Raw genomic sequence first — 15,564 nt, 5'->3', positions numbered from 1 at the left:
TCTCCATGGTAACGCCAATCAGAAGAAATGTTTGCGTCCCAGTCGGTCAGTCGCCGTGAGGTCGCTTCACTTAAAGACTCAGGGACACTCTTTCATCAGTGCCTTTTACATTCACATGCATTGTATTATTCTGCACTTTGCCCTTTTTATATTCGATATTCGACTACTCTATATGTCTGGCCCATATTGAAGAAACGGACAATGAAGTTGCCTTGACTTGACTTGACTAGCCTACATCAATAAACAAATAGATAGCTAAGATACACTGAAATGATGCATGTCAATATAAATGGACTATGCTACGATGCTGCTGCTGCTGATTATGCTGATGATTATATAAATACATCTAAAATCCCGTGCCTGACATGCTCCCCATACTAGCATAGCTTATGTTTATTTGTTTTCTCTTGAGGTAGAAACAGTGAATGAGGACATCCTGTCCTGAGAAAGCAGCACCAATATGGCCTAGGCATTAGTGGTCCATTAGGCTATGTCACCAAAATACAATGCTCAGTGTCACCATAAACCAAACCCTTTTAAAGAAATAAAAATAAAAGTATTTGATCTGAATGATGACCCTCAGCATGATTATAAAATGAGTGACTCGTTTCCTAAATATAGAAAGAGCATGCCTTGCACACTGAAGTATGCAGTTGCAGTGAAAGGTCCGGCCAATCATTGACCCAGTTGGGTCAGTAAAAAAATGAGGGAGGGATAGTAGAAAAAAATGATGTCATCTAAACAAGCAGAGTCAGAGTTTGCCTCTTCCCAAACAAACAGCATATTTCCCACAACTCCCACGCCTTTGCTATTTTTTCTTCCCCCACTTTAATCAAGAAGAGTCCCGTCACATTATCATTATTATTATTATTATCATTATTATCTGTGTCTGGCGCATTGGTCTGTCACAGTCAATATCCTCATCAGCATGACAGTAATAACGTGGGACCTGATGTTTCCCCGTGGTGCCCACTAGATGTCCCTGTTATGTGTGTTTTACGTTGCTGAGGAGAAGCTGAACGGTAGCAGCATCCAGCAGATCACAGCAGCTGTTTGGGCTCCCTGTGCACCAAGATCTCTTTTGTTAACTTTGGCCTTCCATCTGCATTTGATTTTCCTTAGAAACTTTATTTTGGATGCGGTCAATATTGTCCAAGAACTTAAAGCCTAGTCCACTCAAAGACCCCCCAGTCAGTATCAGGCTCCTTGATTGAGATTAAATTCCGAAATTTGGCACAGAACAACACTTTTCTTAACTCCAGTCTTATTCGTAAAATACAAATGACCTCTTCACCCGTCGAGACGCTATATTCTATCGACAAACCCGTGCCATCAATGAGTTACGCCTAACGCATTGACCAAATTACGCACATTTTCTTAAATCTGACATGGCATTTGAAGTCTAATCAAATGTATGCCAGAATACCACATATCTCATTGTCCGAACAGAGGCTTTAACTTGCTGCCCCTCCCTCGAAAACGTCACAGCTTGTGACTATAAAGTAAGAGTGAGAGTGGAGAGTGTTTGAGTGTGTAGAGGCCGGACTGCAGCGAGAGAGCAGAGAGGCGCACTGACTCCATGAGCACAAGTGGATGGAAAGAGCCCAATGCAATGGAGAAACTGAACCGCGGTGCAGAGATCGGAGCCCTGTAAACTCAGGAAGAGAAGCTAAGTGGGGGATGAAGAGTAGAATAAAGAGTTTTAACGAAGAGTTGAGATTATTTTTCCAAAATGGCACGGATTTGCTCCCATGCAAATGCGCATTTTGCAAAGATGACATAGCACTTGAGAAAATGGGATTCCTCCAGGAACAGAACTCATTCACGACCTGAATGAAAAGTGAAAAGGGATTCTATTACAATCGGAAATTAGTTTTGTGTTTTTGTTGTGTGTTTTTTTTTACTTGACAAGCCTCGGTTGTGAGTGAACGCAGAGTGAAATATGAATCTGGGAAAAGCACTTCTGTTTTTCCTCCTCTCAAACTTTGTGACAATGACTTTGTCGCTATCCACTTGCACCACTGTGGACATCGACCACATAAAGAAAAAGAGAGTAGAGGCGGTCCGGGGACAGATTCTCAGTAAACTCCGGTTGACCAGTCCACCTCAAACAACAGGTCCAAGTCAAGTACCGTTTCAGGTCCTGGCCCTTTATAACAGCACCAAGGAGCTCATTGAGGAGCTGGGGAGAGACAGGCATCAGAGCTGTGGACAGGATAACACGGAGACTGAGTACTATGCCAAAGAGATTTACAAGTTCAACATGATCAATGGTCCGCCAGAAAACAGTAAGTTTATCGTTTTTGAAAATGATTACTCAAGTGTTTCTTTTGCTCATAAACTGCAAAACTGGAAGTATCTAGATGTGGATGGTGTAGGGTGGAGTAATTATTTGTGATTGGCACGATATTTTGTTTTGCCAGTGCGCCAGGCAGCCAACATTTTTAGACCTAGTTGCCCAAACTTGATCCAAATGTCTGTGTAAACTCACTTGGCCAAATCTTTTTTAGCTGGGCTGGATAGAAAAATATTATAGGTGAGGTAACAATATCAAAAACAGGGATCTCATTTTTCCAGCTGGCTTTAAGTCCACTCGTGTCTGTGCAGCCTTTACGCACAGACGCGCCTGTCAGCAGTGGAGCGGCGCGCAAAGGAGAGGGCAAAGTAAACAGTCTAATTGGAATGAGCACCATTCCTCATACATACCTCACACCGAAGCCATGGGAACTCCAGCCTAAGTCTGACACATTCCTAAGCGAGGAAAATTCTCAGGCAGTTAAGTCTAGTATTTATTGCCAACTCCAATACCTCATTTCCATTTTCTGGCCGTGAGTTTCCCAATATTGTTCATCCAGTGTTACGACTCTCACTTCTATTTCCCCACTCTTTCTCTCTAGTAGCAAGGAGCCGAGTAGCTCTGTGTTATGATCTAATTCCCTTGTTCATCCATATTGGTATTTCCTGCATAAACTATGGTCCATTGATTGTTCCAGAAACCAGAAACAGAAGCTCACCGAGCAGCGGATTCTCCAGAGAAAGTCCGTTTTTAAGGTGGAAGAGTTGGATTTGTGCCTGTTCACGGTCAGATGCCGGTTAGGGCATGGTGTTATCATTTTAAAATCAACAGGTGTTTATGCTGTGCTGTGACACTACGCAGAGCCTCTGCCGGTTCCAGCATAAGTCCTGAATCAAATCCATTTCACAGGTCCCACAAAGTGCTTCTGACACTCAAAATACACAGCTCAGGGTTTATCCAATGGTCAGAGGTAGCCAGAGCTCCCAAAACAAACAGAGGTCTAAGGAGTGGGATCAGTGATGGCCAGGTGCCCAGGACACATCACGCTGCTCTTATACTGTAGGCCATACTATAGGTGATAACAAAAGACGTGAACTTGATTTACTACTGGCAACACTTTCTGCACTAAACGGCTTATCCAAGAAGGATATTAGGAAATGAACAGAAGGCGCCAACATAGATTAATTAGCAGTTTTCTCTCCCTTTCCATTCTGTAATGTTAGAGAGAGCAGGCCATGTTGTAGTGTATAGGAACATAACGTCTGTCACCTCGATAATTTTGCAGTGTAGTTCATTTTCATTCCTGCTGGATATAATGAGTTTTACATTCACCGTTGTTGGAAGGGTGGGAATATTTGGGAATATTGTCAAGTAATGCTTTTTTCATGCCCAGTTAAAAAGTTAAACAGAAACTTTTCTGTCATACTTTAATGGGCCACTTGCTCCAGACTACTTTTCTTAGCCACTACTACTAATGCAAATCAAGGCGTTTGCCTTTCATGACTAGATAAAGCATAACAGAGACTGGGCAGAAATAGATCTTTCTTTTCTGGTGCATTGGAAGGACAGTGTGGCTCATTGTATCATCATAAACCAAATAGTGTTGAAGAAAAAAGAAAAAGATATAACCGAAGGATGACCTTTGGCACAATAACATACTGAGATTGTGCTTTGCACACTGAAGCATGCAGCTCTCACTGAGTCAAATCATTGTTTGGTCGGTAAAAAATGAGGACTGCAGGGTATCTGATATATGGGATAGTAGAAAGATGATGTCATCTGAACAAACAGAGACAGAGGTCTTTGGCCTGTTCCCAAAGGAACAGCATCTCTCCCCCTAACTCCCACGTCCCACCATCTTTGCTTCCTCATCCTTAATCAAGTGGAAAAAAGTTGTTTTTCAACTTTAGAACAGAGCTGCATCACATTATCTCATCTGATGTAATGGCCTGCCACAGTAGGAAACGGATAAATGAGACTTTGAAACAAAAGCAGCATATGAAATCAGTATTATTAAAACTTAATAACCCTTTTCAATGTCATGGGTAAATGAAACCAAATGAAAGCAGCATATTGCAAACAAATTCTAATGTTAGATACCGCTATTTAACTAGATAATATCTAGATAATATATTTCCAAAGAAATTTCTGTTGTCCTCTATGAGGCCTGGACACCTCAGCAGCTGGCTAGCACCTGCTGGCTTATGCTTCCTATTTCCTTTGTTTACCTCGACAAAGCTCTGGAGAGACTGACATCACGGACAATCCTCCGGGCAAAAGGGCAAATAGAGGTGATTCCTGAGAGTTTGTTTTTTTCATCAGGAAGCTTTGTCACGAGACGAGTGGATCCCTGACTCTGGAGGGTGTGAGGTGGGGTCAATAGCGTCTAGGGCGAGGCACTTTATGTGATGCTTTACAACAGAGCTGTCCCCCAGGCCTTCCTGAACAACCCATCTCCTAAATTCCTCATTTAAAAGTCTATGTTCAAATTCATTGAGTGATAATTTGAGAATGAGATCAATGGGGTATCATTTTGTCAGCCAGGCTTTTATAGTTGACTATAAATACACCTTGGCAAGCTGTTAATGAGAATGTTGTGCATTTAAACTCAATTCTCTAATTAAAATCAGATCTAAAAACAGTGTGGAATTTGAGTAAATCAGAGGTTATAACAGTATATTTAATTTGGTTTCTTCCCTGATGTTTAGGATATGCAGAGTATGGTTTTTTACACTTTGTACACAGCCTTTCACCTTAAAGTCTTTCATTTCTGAGTGAAGTTACAGATAGAAATAAGACCCTCGTGAGGGTTATTGACATAAATATGTGCTGCTTTAAGTTTACAGGTCAAATTTAAGTCAGCATCCTGACAATCTTAAGAGCATTCATGTAAAAATGTCGGGGGTCAGAAAATTGGTGAATGTATTTCATTTTAATTATGCAAGCAATCCCCTCCACTTACCAACATGGAACAAATTACCTTTCAGACCCTTGGCAAAAATAAGCCATAATGTGAAATCCACCTAAAACCATTGCAATGGGAAAAATTAGGTCATCCAAAAGGAAACCAAAGACTTGATTAGAATTTCAAATCTCCCCTCGAAGTGGGGCTTTCCACCTTCTGTGGGGGAGGCGGAGGGGTGAGGGGTGGAAGGGGGAGCAGTGAATGAAGGGAGGGAAAGGCTACTGAGGTTTCCTCCTTATAGATTGTGTGGAAACACTGGACACATATCTGGCTGGAGATGAATGCTGAAAAGGTCGCCTATAAATAGGGAAAGTTGAAAAAAAAACTTTGTGGAAATATGAGATAATGGCTGGGAGGACACTGAAATAGGATTATGGGTCAAATTCAGTACAGATACTTGGAGATGTGCACGTTCCTTTTGCATGACACAGAAACAACTGCTCAACTTCTGAGTTTCCATTTGTCCCGAAACAGCTCGAGGTTCAAATCAGCTAAAGGTGCAATGCCTCTTTCAACCACCAACAAATCTGAGGCTCGGTAGTAAAGTTTAAACTTGGGGTAATAAATTAGCCATGGCTTGGCTGTAAATGACTGTTTCCATTTGGCCCATAAAAAGTTTGCTATGTGCTTGTTTTGCTCAACACTGCATGTGCTTGGCCTGTTAAAATAATAAACTGTTCAATGGCATTATGGTATAAAAAGGGGAAACGATTCAGTGCAAGAGGAAGCTGTTTTTAAATATATACTCAAAGTATGGTCATTTGTTTAGCTGATTCGGCTAAAGGTCTGTGTACAATCACATACCCACGCCATGTATACAGCATGTTATTGCTCGTCAAGCATGCATTTAGTGGCGTTACTATCATGATGGAGTTGCCCCCCTCCTAGATGGTTTGTCAGGTACTGTTCTTCCCCAGCACGTGAGCCCACATGTTCCCGGCTAAACTTTCTATATCCAGGGAATACTTGGCTCTAGGCCGAGCCCTCAGAACACCTGTTGGGCTCAAGAGCTGGCAGGAGGAGGAGCACGCTGCCGTCCCACTGCAGCCTGCAGCCTGCTCCACCACCACATGGGACATTTGGTTTTCATTTCATGACTTCAACTTGTTGCTAACTCGTACCGCACAAAGTATAAGCAGATGGTTCGCGGTAATGGCCCACATCTCTCTGGAATAGCGTTGAAACAGTTAAAAGAATAAAAGTAGACTATCTAAACTTGTAGAGGGGAATCCTCTACTAAAAGCTTATCAATAACCAGAAGGTAAACATGTCCACCCCTGTAAGGATGTCCGTGGAAAATAGGCTTTGATAACATGTACAAAATTAGGTAACGGATGGATAAGAGCTTAAAAGGATTCTGACAAAAGAAAGAATGAGAGTTCCAAGTTTATATTTTTTAAAGGAAATATTTAATAACTGTTGAGTCATTATTTCCACTTTACCTGCAGATGATCTTCCCTACTGCCCTAAGGGTATCACTTCCAAGATATTCCGCTTCAACGTCTCCAGCATGGAGAAGAACTCCACCAACTTGTTCCGGGCCGAGTTTCGAGCCCTGCGGATCCCCAACGCCGGCGCCAAGAGAAACGAGCAGAGAATTGAGCTCTACCAGGTGTGTGAACTGACCGTTCATTTCCACTGTTAGCAGAGCGCAGGAGGGTAATGTGCTCTATTTCTCTCAGAAGGCTTGTGTAGGTCAGTGAGAAAGATGAAAACATTTATATTAGGGTGTCCAACTCCCTCTCTTCATGCTCTGATCATTATTCCATGCTTTCCGTGGATTCTACGTTAGAACAAATTTAAGAGCTTGCACAACCATATTTAAGAAATCCTAGATTACCTTTCGGTTTCTTATTTGTCAGGCTCAGTGCAGTTGTCAATCTTTGTTAGATCAAGGGGGTTATGCTTTCAACAGGGTGTTTATAGATCTGCACCTGCATTTGTGTGTTTATGAGCGTTTTTTTATGTTAAAGCATGCATCTGTTAGTGTGTGTGTGTGTGTGTGTGTGTGTGTGTGTGTGGGTGGGTGGGTGGGTGGGTGGGGGGCTGGGTGGCAAGGATGGATTTTTTTTGTTCAGTTTCCTCATTAATCTCCCGTGAGAGACTAGGAGTAATGATCAGGTTCCAACATTTCCTGCCAGGGAGACAAGCGTCTCCGGATTGCATACCGCCTCTGAGGCAAGGCTCTGGCCAACGCTGAATACAGACTGTCAAGCCCTCAGATTGTTTCCAGGGGCCCAGGAGGAGATAGAGGCAGGGTCACCCACCGGGGGAGTAAATGGAGCTGCTCGCTCGCCCCCACACTTTTAAGGCTGGAGTTGATGGGCAGAGGGCTGACGCTGGCCCCTCGTTCCCACAGGAAGACAGATTAGATGCTGACAATGTTCAGGAACCTGGTTATCCATAGCACTGCTGTGGGGCTCGCTGCTCATACCCCGACACCCAAACACACACATTTCTTACAGATAAACACCTTTGTTCAGAGTAGTGCTGATGGAGATAGGAATGTCTGAATAACATGGCTGCAGTTTCCTCCATCGTCAGTTTTGTACATTGCCTCGACATGATAACATGCATGCCTGCGGAGGTACCTGCAACCCTGCTTTTTGTTTCACAAAAACTGCATCCGGGAGCTCAGTTAAAGTCAAAATTTGAACTGCTGACGTGAAGGACAGCCAGGTTCTCATTGGCAGGAGGGTAACACGCAGGCATTAACTTGCAAAATGGGGATATCAACACAGGGAGTCACTTTTTCCATGAAGAGTAGACATTTGGCCCAAGGCATCCTGGAGAGTCTGGCTCAGACAGACAGCTCTGGTTGTGTGTGTGTGTGTGTGTGTGTGTGTGTGCGCGCACGTGAAAGAGTTTATGCAGCTGGGTCACATTTTCATCTTTCCTTGCAGATCCTCCAGAAGGACGACCCTAAAGCGAAACAGCGTTACATTGGGGGCAAGAACGTCCTGACCAAGGGAACGCCTGAGTGGGTCTCCTTTGATGTTACAGAGACAGTGAGAGAGTGGCTTATGTACCGACGTGAGTGGGACACCTCACATTTTCCTTGCGTCACACCTTATCACATATGTTGCCAAATAGCATTGGTCCATTCAAAATGAAGATAACGGCGTCAGGGGAAAATGTCAGCTCCTTACATCCATCTGCTCTTGTTTACCCCCTCAGAGACCAATCTCGGCCTGGAGATCAGCGTGCATTGTCCCTGCCACACTTTCAGGCCTAATGGCGACATTATTGAGAATGTCAATGAAGTGCTAGAGGTCAAGTTCAAAGGTGAGATTGCATTTAATACCTCAGTGATTTGACAGAAATTCAGATGGTTTGGGTTTGCATAAGTAAGCTTTGTTGTTGTTTTTTCTTTTAAAGCTTGTTAAAATGTCAATTTTCATGAAGGAAACAATATTGCCAAGATTTCAAATTGCCACACACATTTATAGAACCCTATATGAAGACCATTATAAATGAAATAAAAGGATCTCTAAAGCAAAGAGGGCATTAAAATGAAATACATTTTTAAAAAATCAACATTAGTTATGGTTACACTTGGATAGGGGAGTCAAGATTTTAAGATGTCAAATTCAGTTGGATGTTCTTACTGGTTGTTCCTCAGATTATGACACACAACTGAATCATGTGAAATTAAAAGAACAGTTTGACCTTTGGGAAATACACTTATTCATTTTCTTGCCGATAAACAGACATGAGAGCTCGTCTAACTCGTCCAACCACATCTCTCCCCCACCTTGATCTAATGTTTTCTGTTCACTCCACATTTCATAAAAGCGGGAATCAGTAACTCCAGTGTCTTCAAGTGTTCTACTCCGATTCGATTTTTCCCCATTTTAAGAGCACATCTCAGTCTCAATCTCGCCTGCAGGTTTCCAGCGTTTTCTGTGTCCTATGGCCAGACTGTGGTCGCTAAGTCTGGATTTGGTCTGGATTTCTCTCTTGCTTTTGATCTCTCAAATGGAAAAGATGTTTTGCCAGTTTGTATTATGATCAAGAGCCAGATAACATTTAAGTCTGTTTGATTTGTCTAATGTTCCAGATAGGCATCTCATGTTTGTTGAAACATTTGTTTCATTCTTATTACCGCTATTGAAGCAGAGCTGGTTTTAGGATAATTTTGCATTAGTGGGTCTCAGGACTAGCTTATTCTAGCTTGTTTTGGGCTCCAGATTTAGTTTAAAGTGTTTCAGATGTTTCCAAATGTCAACATCATATTTTGATTATTAGTTATTATGTAATATTAACAGCATTTATTGGCGTGTGTTGGTTCTTCTGTTAATGTTCAGGTCCTAAAAAACTCCCCAGTGGACTTTACGGCAAATGAGTATTTGATTAAAGTACAAATATTTTAGATTCAACTCTAACTTACACAAACAGGCCTTTTGTTTCATTGCATTCACAGGCAAATGAAATATACCACAGGTATTAATTAAGTCTCTTATTGTGAAATGTATGTTCTAGTGCAGCATCCCTAGGATGAATAAGAATCTGATTATAATACAATACTCTCACAGTACTCTCTTTTTTATGAGACTGTTCTAAAAAAAAAAAAAAGTTCCTTTTCATCCAGTCATCAACATGTTCTTCCAGCAGCAATACCTATTGAGTTCTTTTTGGTAAGATAATGGCTTTTCTTTCTAAGATGAAGAGAGAGAAACAGAGCATGGGAATACAATTGATCTGGTATCTCACTTAGCACCGGGGCCCCCGGGCCCTCGGCCCTGGGAACACTCCCGACTGGCTTGGCCACAAGGAATGTGCTGCCACGGCGCTCAGACGCTTGGCCCCGAATTAAAGAGGGGCGTACATATCCAACAGCAGCATCTCTCCTGAGATATCCACTGCTTTAGCTATCAGGGGTAGATTGGATGAGCAGACACAGGCCCAGGGGGGAGAACAGAGGAAAGAAGGAAGTTGGGGACCAGTGTTGAATAAGGAGAAGGGTGAAAAGTGAGCCAAAAATGAGTGATACCCTTTCCTGGATATTACAGTATCCTTATTTAAAGAATACAGTTGACTACACTGATTACAGTTCCACTGATGTCAGCTCTTGAAGACATCTTTACAATTCTCAATAAATCTGCTTGTTTTTTTCTTGAGCAGTTTTTCTCGGTGTCCTCCAGACTGACCGACTGATTGTCTTCTGCAGGTATGGAACCAGACTATGATGATCTGAGCCGTGTTAAAAAACAAAAGGAGCAGCTCTACCCCCACCTCATCCTCATGATGCTCCCTCCCCACAGGCTGGATGCCCAATCCTCTTCCCGCAGGCGTAAGCGGGCACTTGACACCAATTACTGCTTCAAGTAAGGCACATGTCCTCGCCCTGGAAAATGTAATGCACTGCTTGGACTGTTGTCTAACTTTGTAAAATCCTTTCTATGGCTGCACCTGCACTGTTAATTTTTTGAGATTGGAACACTGGGCTTTGTAAAATATTGCAAATAACTAATGGCCACTACTGCCGTCTTGCAGACGGGGTGGGGGTGGGGTGGGGTGTCAAGTTGTGCACCAGCCAAGGAAATATGAAATGGAAATAGCAGCTGTCACGTCTCAAAACGATGGCAGGAAAGAAGAGTGTAAGGGCACGGAATACACAGAATTAGCTTGTTAATCACCTAGATGAGCATGACAGAGGTATTAGCTAATACAAGTCGGGATCTGTCCCAGCACTAGTAAACGCCACCTCCTCTTACACGCCGTCTCCTCAGCTCTGGATTTCCTCTGTTAGGCTGACAGGCAGCACCAAAGACACCTGGGCTGACTCCAAGAGGGAAAATAAGGGCACACCTAAGAGTGGAATTCCTGAACTTCACTCTCATCTCTGGCTGTGTGCCCATGGGGAGGGAAAATGTATACAACTTTTTAAAAACTGTGTGTCATCTGTGAAATGAAGTGATTGTAATCCTCTCTATCCACTCTTGTCTGCAGCAATTATGAGGAGAACTGCTGTGTGCGACCACTATATATTAATTTCCGGCAGGATTTGGGCTGGAGGTGGATCCATCAGCCCGAAGGGTACTACGCCAACTTTTGCTCTGGTCCCTGCCCTTACCTACGCAGTGCAGACACTACCCACAGCTCGGTGAGACAAAGTGTCACAACACATTAAAGTCGTAAATCTGTTTAGGAAACATGATTGTTGATCCCTATCTCTTTCTGCTCTTTTGCCCATAGCTGCTGAGCCTGTACAACACCTTGAATCCAGAAGCATCCGCCTCACCTTGCTGTGTTCCTCAGGACTTGGAGCCCCTCACCATTCTCTACTATGTGGGTCGCTCCCCTAAAGTCGAGCAGCTCTCCAACATGGTTGTCAAGTCCTGCAAGTGCAGCTAAACTCGAGGGCTCCGGGCCTAGCGAGAGACGTGGGAAGTCACGGCTCCCAGCACTACTCAGGAGCGGGTATGAGGAGTTAGAGGGGGCGCGGTACAATTTTGCCCTCCACGAGTACCTCCAACCCCTGCTTCAGCCTTGCCCGAGCTCTCTCTCTCTCTCTTTCTCTGTCTCTCTCAAAACAACGACGCAGTCCACCACTCTGCTCACAATCATTGGCAGCATTTACCAAGAAGACTTGTCAAACACCACTTCACTAACGGCACTCTCAAACCCATCAGACCTCTTCAGCAATTTCCTTTGACATCAGTGTTTCTCATGTGTTTTTTTTTCTTCATATTCCAGCATTTTGAACAGCCTGTACCTCAGTGTTACATAACAGGAGGAACAGAGCAATAATTGTCTTTCAGTGACCACTGCATTCTTAAGGACATAAAATAATTGCAGTCAAAAAGAGAAAAATGACTGAGAATGCAGACTGAACACAGCATAATAGGAATACGTCAAAGAGGGTGAAACTAAAATGATTGTTTGTCGAGAGCAAACATATCCCTTGGCTCTGACGCACAGGACACCTTCGAATGTCCGCGCTGGAAACCGATGCTGTGCACGCCACAGCTCCCTACACTGTTTGTTTAGGATTAAAATGCTGTTGAATTAAAATGACCTTAGGACGAAAAAAAAAAAAACAAGCTGGAAACCAACCTTTATTTCAAAGTAGTATTTCCATGGTTATGTTTACCTCTGTGATACAACAGGATGGTGATTCCAGGGATCGTTTTGTTTTAAAGTGAAGCCTTTCTGTTGTATGAGACGACGTATGTCACTAAGTGAACACTTAACTAGATCACAAACTGTAAATGTTTTTTTTTTTCTTATTACTCTTGGAAACACATTTTTTAATTAAAAATGGACAGTTGGATAGAATTGTTCTAATTTCATCATTGTTGGAGTTTTTCTGTTTCCGTTAAGTATTTTAGAGCACTTTATTTTGAAGGGTAAATGGCCAAAGTGAAGAAATCAAAGCCCAGTGAATGACAACTTCCAGTGTGCAGTACGTGGGGTAAACAAATGCATGTACTGACATGATCAGCATGTTTTATTGTTTTCTAGGTATTCATATCAATGTTGTTTGATACAGACTGACTAGAAGATTCCAAAAATATTACATTTCCATGCATGTGTGTTGTAAACAATCAACAAAACACATTAAATGATAAGACTGTAAACAACTTTGTATCACCACAGGAAAATACAAACTTTGATTTGGATTCTACTGTTGGATTTAAGTAACACAGCATGCACTGGCATAGTAAAGTAGTAGTAAATCCTCCACGTTAAGTTTAACATCAATCACTGCAAGAAAAATCGAGTCCAAAGTGTCTCCAGTGTATTAAACCAGTTCTGTTGTACTGCATTGAAAACTACAATCTGTGCAAAATCACTCTGACGATAATCATCCGTTGATGTGACAGAAAACATGCATGACATTCAAGTATTTCTGACAAAGTCCTCATAAACTTATGCTGAATCTATTGATAAATAACAGAGATGTTTTATTCTATTAACACGCCCTGAGTTAACTCGCTATATGGTCCCAAGCAACAGAATATCCACAAGGATATGGGTTTGCTGGTGCAGCAATAACCTTCATTATAGGCAAGGTTGTGCATAACCATAATTCCTCTGTATGTTATGCTTTGAGCTACATAAACGGCCCAAAAGCCGTTTGGTGGACAATGTCCAGTAAATAAATACTGATGCAATAATAATAATTTACTTATCAAACCAAAAGGATTTCAATTTGGTCCATCCAAGATAAACAACAACAACATCTCAAGAGTTTACAGGAATTATCACAAGCCCACTATATTCTTGATATAAAACATCAACGTCCTGACAACAGTGTTACATCAACCTTGTTAACAGGAGACAAGGCAGCAACCAATCATATTTAAGATCCTTTTTTAAGCCTACAAGCAAAGGCGCTATACTTTAACACATCCCGAGACAATGACCATGGAGTATGATTTGGCAACAACTTGGCTTCCAACAAGGACCAGTGTTGGAGTGTCTAATGCCAAAAGCCACTCATTAAAGAAACATCTCTGCATACTGATCTGTCTGTCTGTCTTTAGCTTTTTTAGGAAGATACAATCTACATGAATGGCTAGTAGTGCATGAGCAATTAATAAAAGGGTTGAATCCTATAGTTAAAATGCCACTAGGGCATCTGCTGAAGGCTATCTGTCAGTGAAATCTTTCCGTGGCATCAGTAGCATGGAGAGAATGAGGGTAGACAACTGTTGGGATGTGAGTGTAACCAAGGGGGTTAAGGGGCGGGGGGTGGGTTGGGGGGCTGAAAAGGCCAACTGATGTTGAGCTGAGCAAACAAAATCCCAACCTGCGTCAAAGATGGGCATTCCTAGCCTTGTGGACCACCCTCTCACATGTCTGAGGCTGCATCATAGAGAAATTAATATGACTCTGTTCAATGTCTGGCATGCTTTCATCCGTGGCTGTTGTCCTTTCCCAGAATACACCTCTGTGAGGATGTAGTTACATGCAGAGACACCTGTCAGGCCAGCAGACGGGCAGGGCGTGCCTCTGGTTGCTTTCATGTCATCTGTGACCGGGCTCCTGACCCTGGAACAGCTTGTGGTATACAGAAAGACCTGGGGAGCAACAAATGAAAGTCAAATGAATCAAAAGAGGTAGAAGGGCATGCACAAGGTTTTCCCCACAGCATCAATGTGTGCACAAACGAAAATGTTAGGGTCAAACCTGAAAGAGCTTTACTTTGAAAGACTACACTAAAACCCCAACAGTATGTTTTGATATTTTTTGTCAAGGTAGTCGCCAGTGGATCTGCTCGGTCATCTCAGTGCTTAGCCTTTTGTCAGGCTGTCAGCTCATTCTCAGCCTCCTCACTCCTCGTCCTATCGGCTGGCTCACGGCCAGGTATCCAGTAGAAAAGGCATTCCAAGTACAGTTAGAGCTGCCGTGTTTGTGCTCCCAAACAGTATTCCCTTTCATTCCCTCTCGGCACACTGTTTATTTTGGTGCTTTTTTACACCGTGGGGCCTGGCTGAGCTGGAAAACGAAAACATCTCCCTGACTTCCAATCCGATGACATGACCGCTGGAAGCAACTTCCTCCAGATCAGCAAAAGAAAGATAAAAGAGACAATATTGTCTCTAGCATGTCCAACTAGACGTAATGGAAGAAATTATATCAACAGTTTGTTCAATGGCAAATTAACCCCAAAGGCCTAAAAAGTGGAACAGAAGAACAGTAGAATGACTTATCAGCCATAATAATTCAACAGTTTGGATCTGTGTGTGATAATACAGATCCCATAAGAGGTGCACCAGTGGTTGCTTCGAATCAAACCAATAATTTACAAAAAAACTTCCGGACAAGGGGATAACAGCCAATAACTACCTTACTTTCCTAACAGGGCACTACAGTCCTTTTTCGGCAGAGAGAGGCCTAAGCTATCCACCCTGACATGATCCGACTCCCATTAAAATGGCACAAGTGCAGCATTCATTTCCTTCTTAAATTGAAAGCGATAAATCTCCCCAGTCACCAGCTGTGGAGCCCTGAGAACTTCAAGAGAGGAGAAGCATTGTAAAACACATGTGGTCGATATAATCTAGGTTTGTAAGCTTTGATAGGGCCTCGTCGAAACCCTCCCTTCATCTCATGTTAGAAAATTAACACAGAAGAAGTGGGGAAGAAAAAAGGGGGAATGGGGTGAGTAAGCAGGAAAAGTTTTCAGAGCATAAAGAGAGAGTTGTATGAGCAAAGAGAGGAAGAGATTAAGAGAGCGCGCAAGAGAGAGATAAAGGGAGAGTGTGATTAATGACGGCTGACAGCTGATCATAGAGAATGCTCTCCATTTGGACCCGCTCTAACTCCCTGTCAGAGTCAATCAGGGGAGCTC

At 42.7% G+C, this 15,564-nt stretch overlaps 2 protein-coding genes across 2 annotated transcripts in view; one reads left to right on the top strand and one right to left on the bottom strand.

Moving 5' to 3' along the window:
* The first annotated feature begins 1,542 nt into the window (after positions 1-1,542).
* On the top strand, positions 1,543-12,556 carry tgfb3 (transforming growth factor, beta 3). The gene is made up of 7 exons (XM_083924219.1): positions 1,543-2,288; positions 6,710-6,873; positions 8,165-8,294; positions 8,439-8,546; positions 10,432-10,588; positions 11,214-11,367; positions 11,460-12,556. Exons 1-7 carry the CDS (start codon positions 1,943-1,945, stop codon positions 11,616-11,618), a joined length of 1,218 nt encoding a protein of 405 aa, XP_083780345.1. The 5' UTR covers positions 1,543-1,942; the 3' UTR covers positions 11,619-12,556.
* Positions 12,557-12,672: 116 nt separating this feature from the next.
* ttll5 (tubulin tyrosine ligase-like family, member 5) overlaps positions 12,673-15,564 on the bottom strand; it is a gene marked incomplete at its 5' end in the record, with an annotated part of 46,387 nt that continues 43,495 nt past the window's right edge. Inside the window, one exon of the mRNA XM_083924218.1 lies at positions 12,673-14,290. Coding sequence (XP_083780344.1) covers positions 14,238-14,290 — 53 coding nt within the window. The 3' untranslated portion in view covers positions 12,673-14,237. The remainder of the gene's footprint in view (positions 14,291-15,564) is intronic.

The sequence above is a fragment of the Echiichthys vipera genome, assembly GCF_963691815.1.
Source record: "Echiichthys vipera genome assembly, chromosome: 12".
Taxonomy (NCBI): Eukaryota; Metazoa; Chordata; class Actinopteri; order Perciformes; family Trachinidae; genus Echiichthys; species Echiichthys vipera.
Note: the sequence above shows the minus strand (reverse complement) of the source record. Positions and strands in the feature narration are given on the sequence as shown.

Bases quoted from the DNA above. Each gene is read 5' to 3' on its own strand.
- tgfb3 (XM_083924219.1), top strand. From the start codon at position 1,943: ATGAATCTGGGAAAAGCACTTCTGTTTTTCCTCCTCTCAAACTTTGTG. The intron at 2,289-6,709 runs GTAAGTTTATCG...CTTTACCTGCAG, and splicing joins CAATGGTCCGCCAGAAAACA to ATGATCTTCCCTACTGCCCT. The intron at 8,547-10,431 runs GTGAGATTGCAT...TGTCTTCTGCAG, and splicing joins GCTAGAGGTCAAGTTCAAAG to GTATGGAACCAGACTATGAT.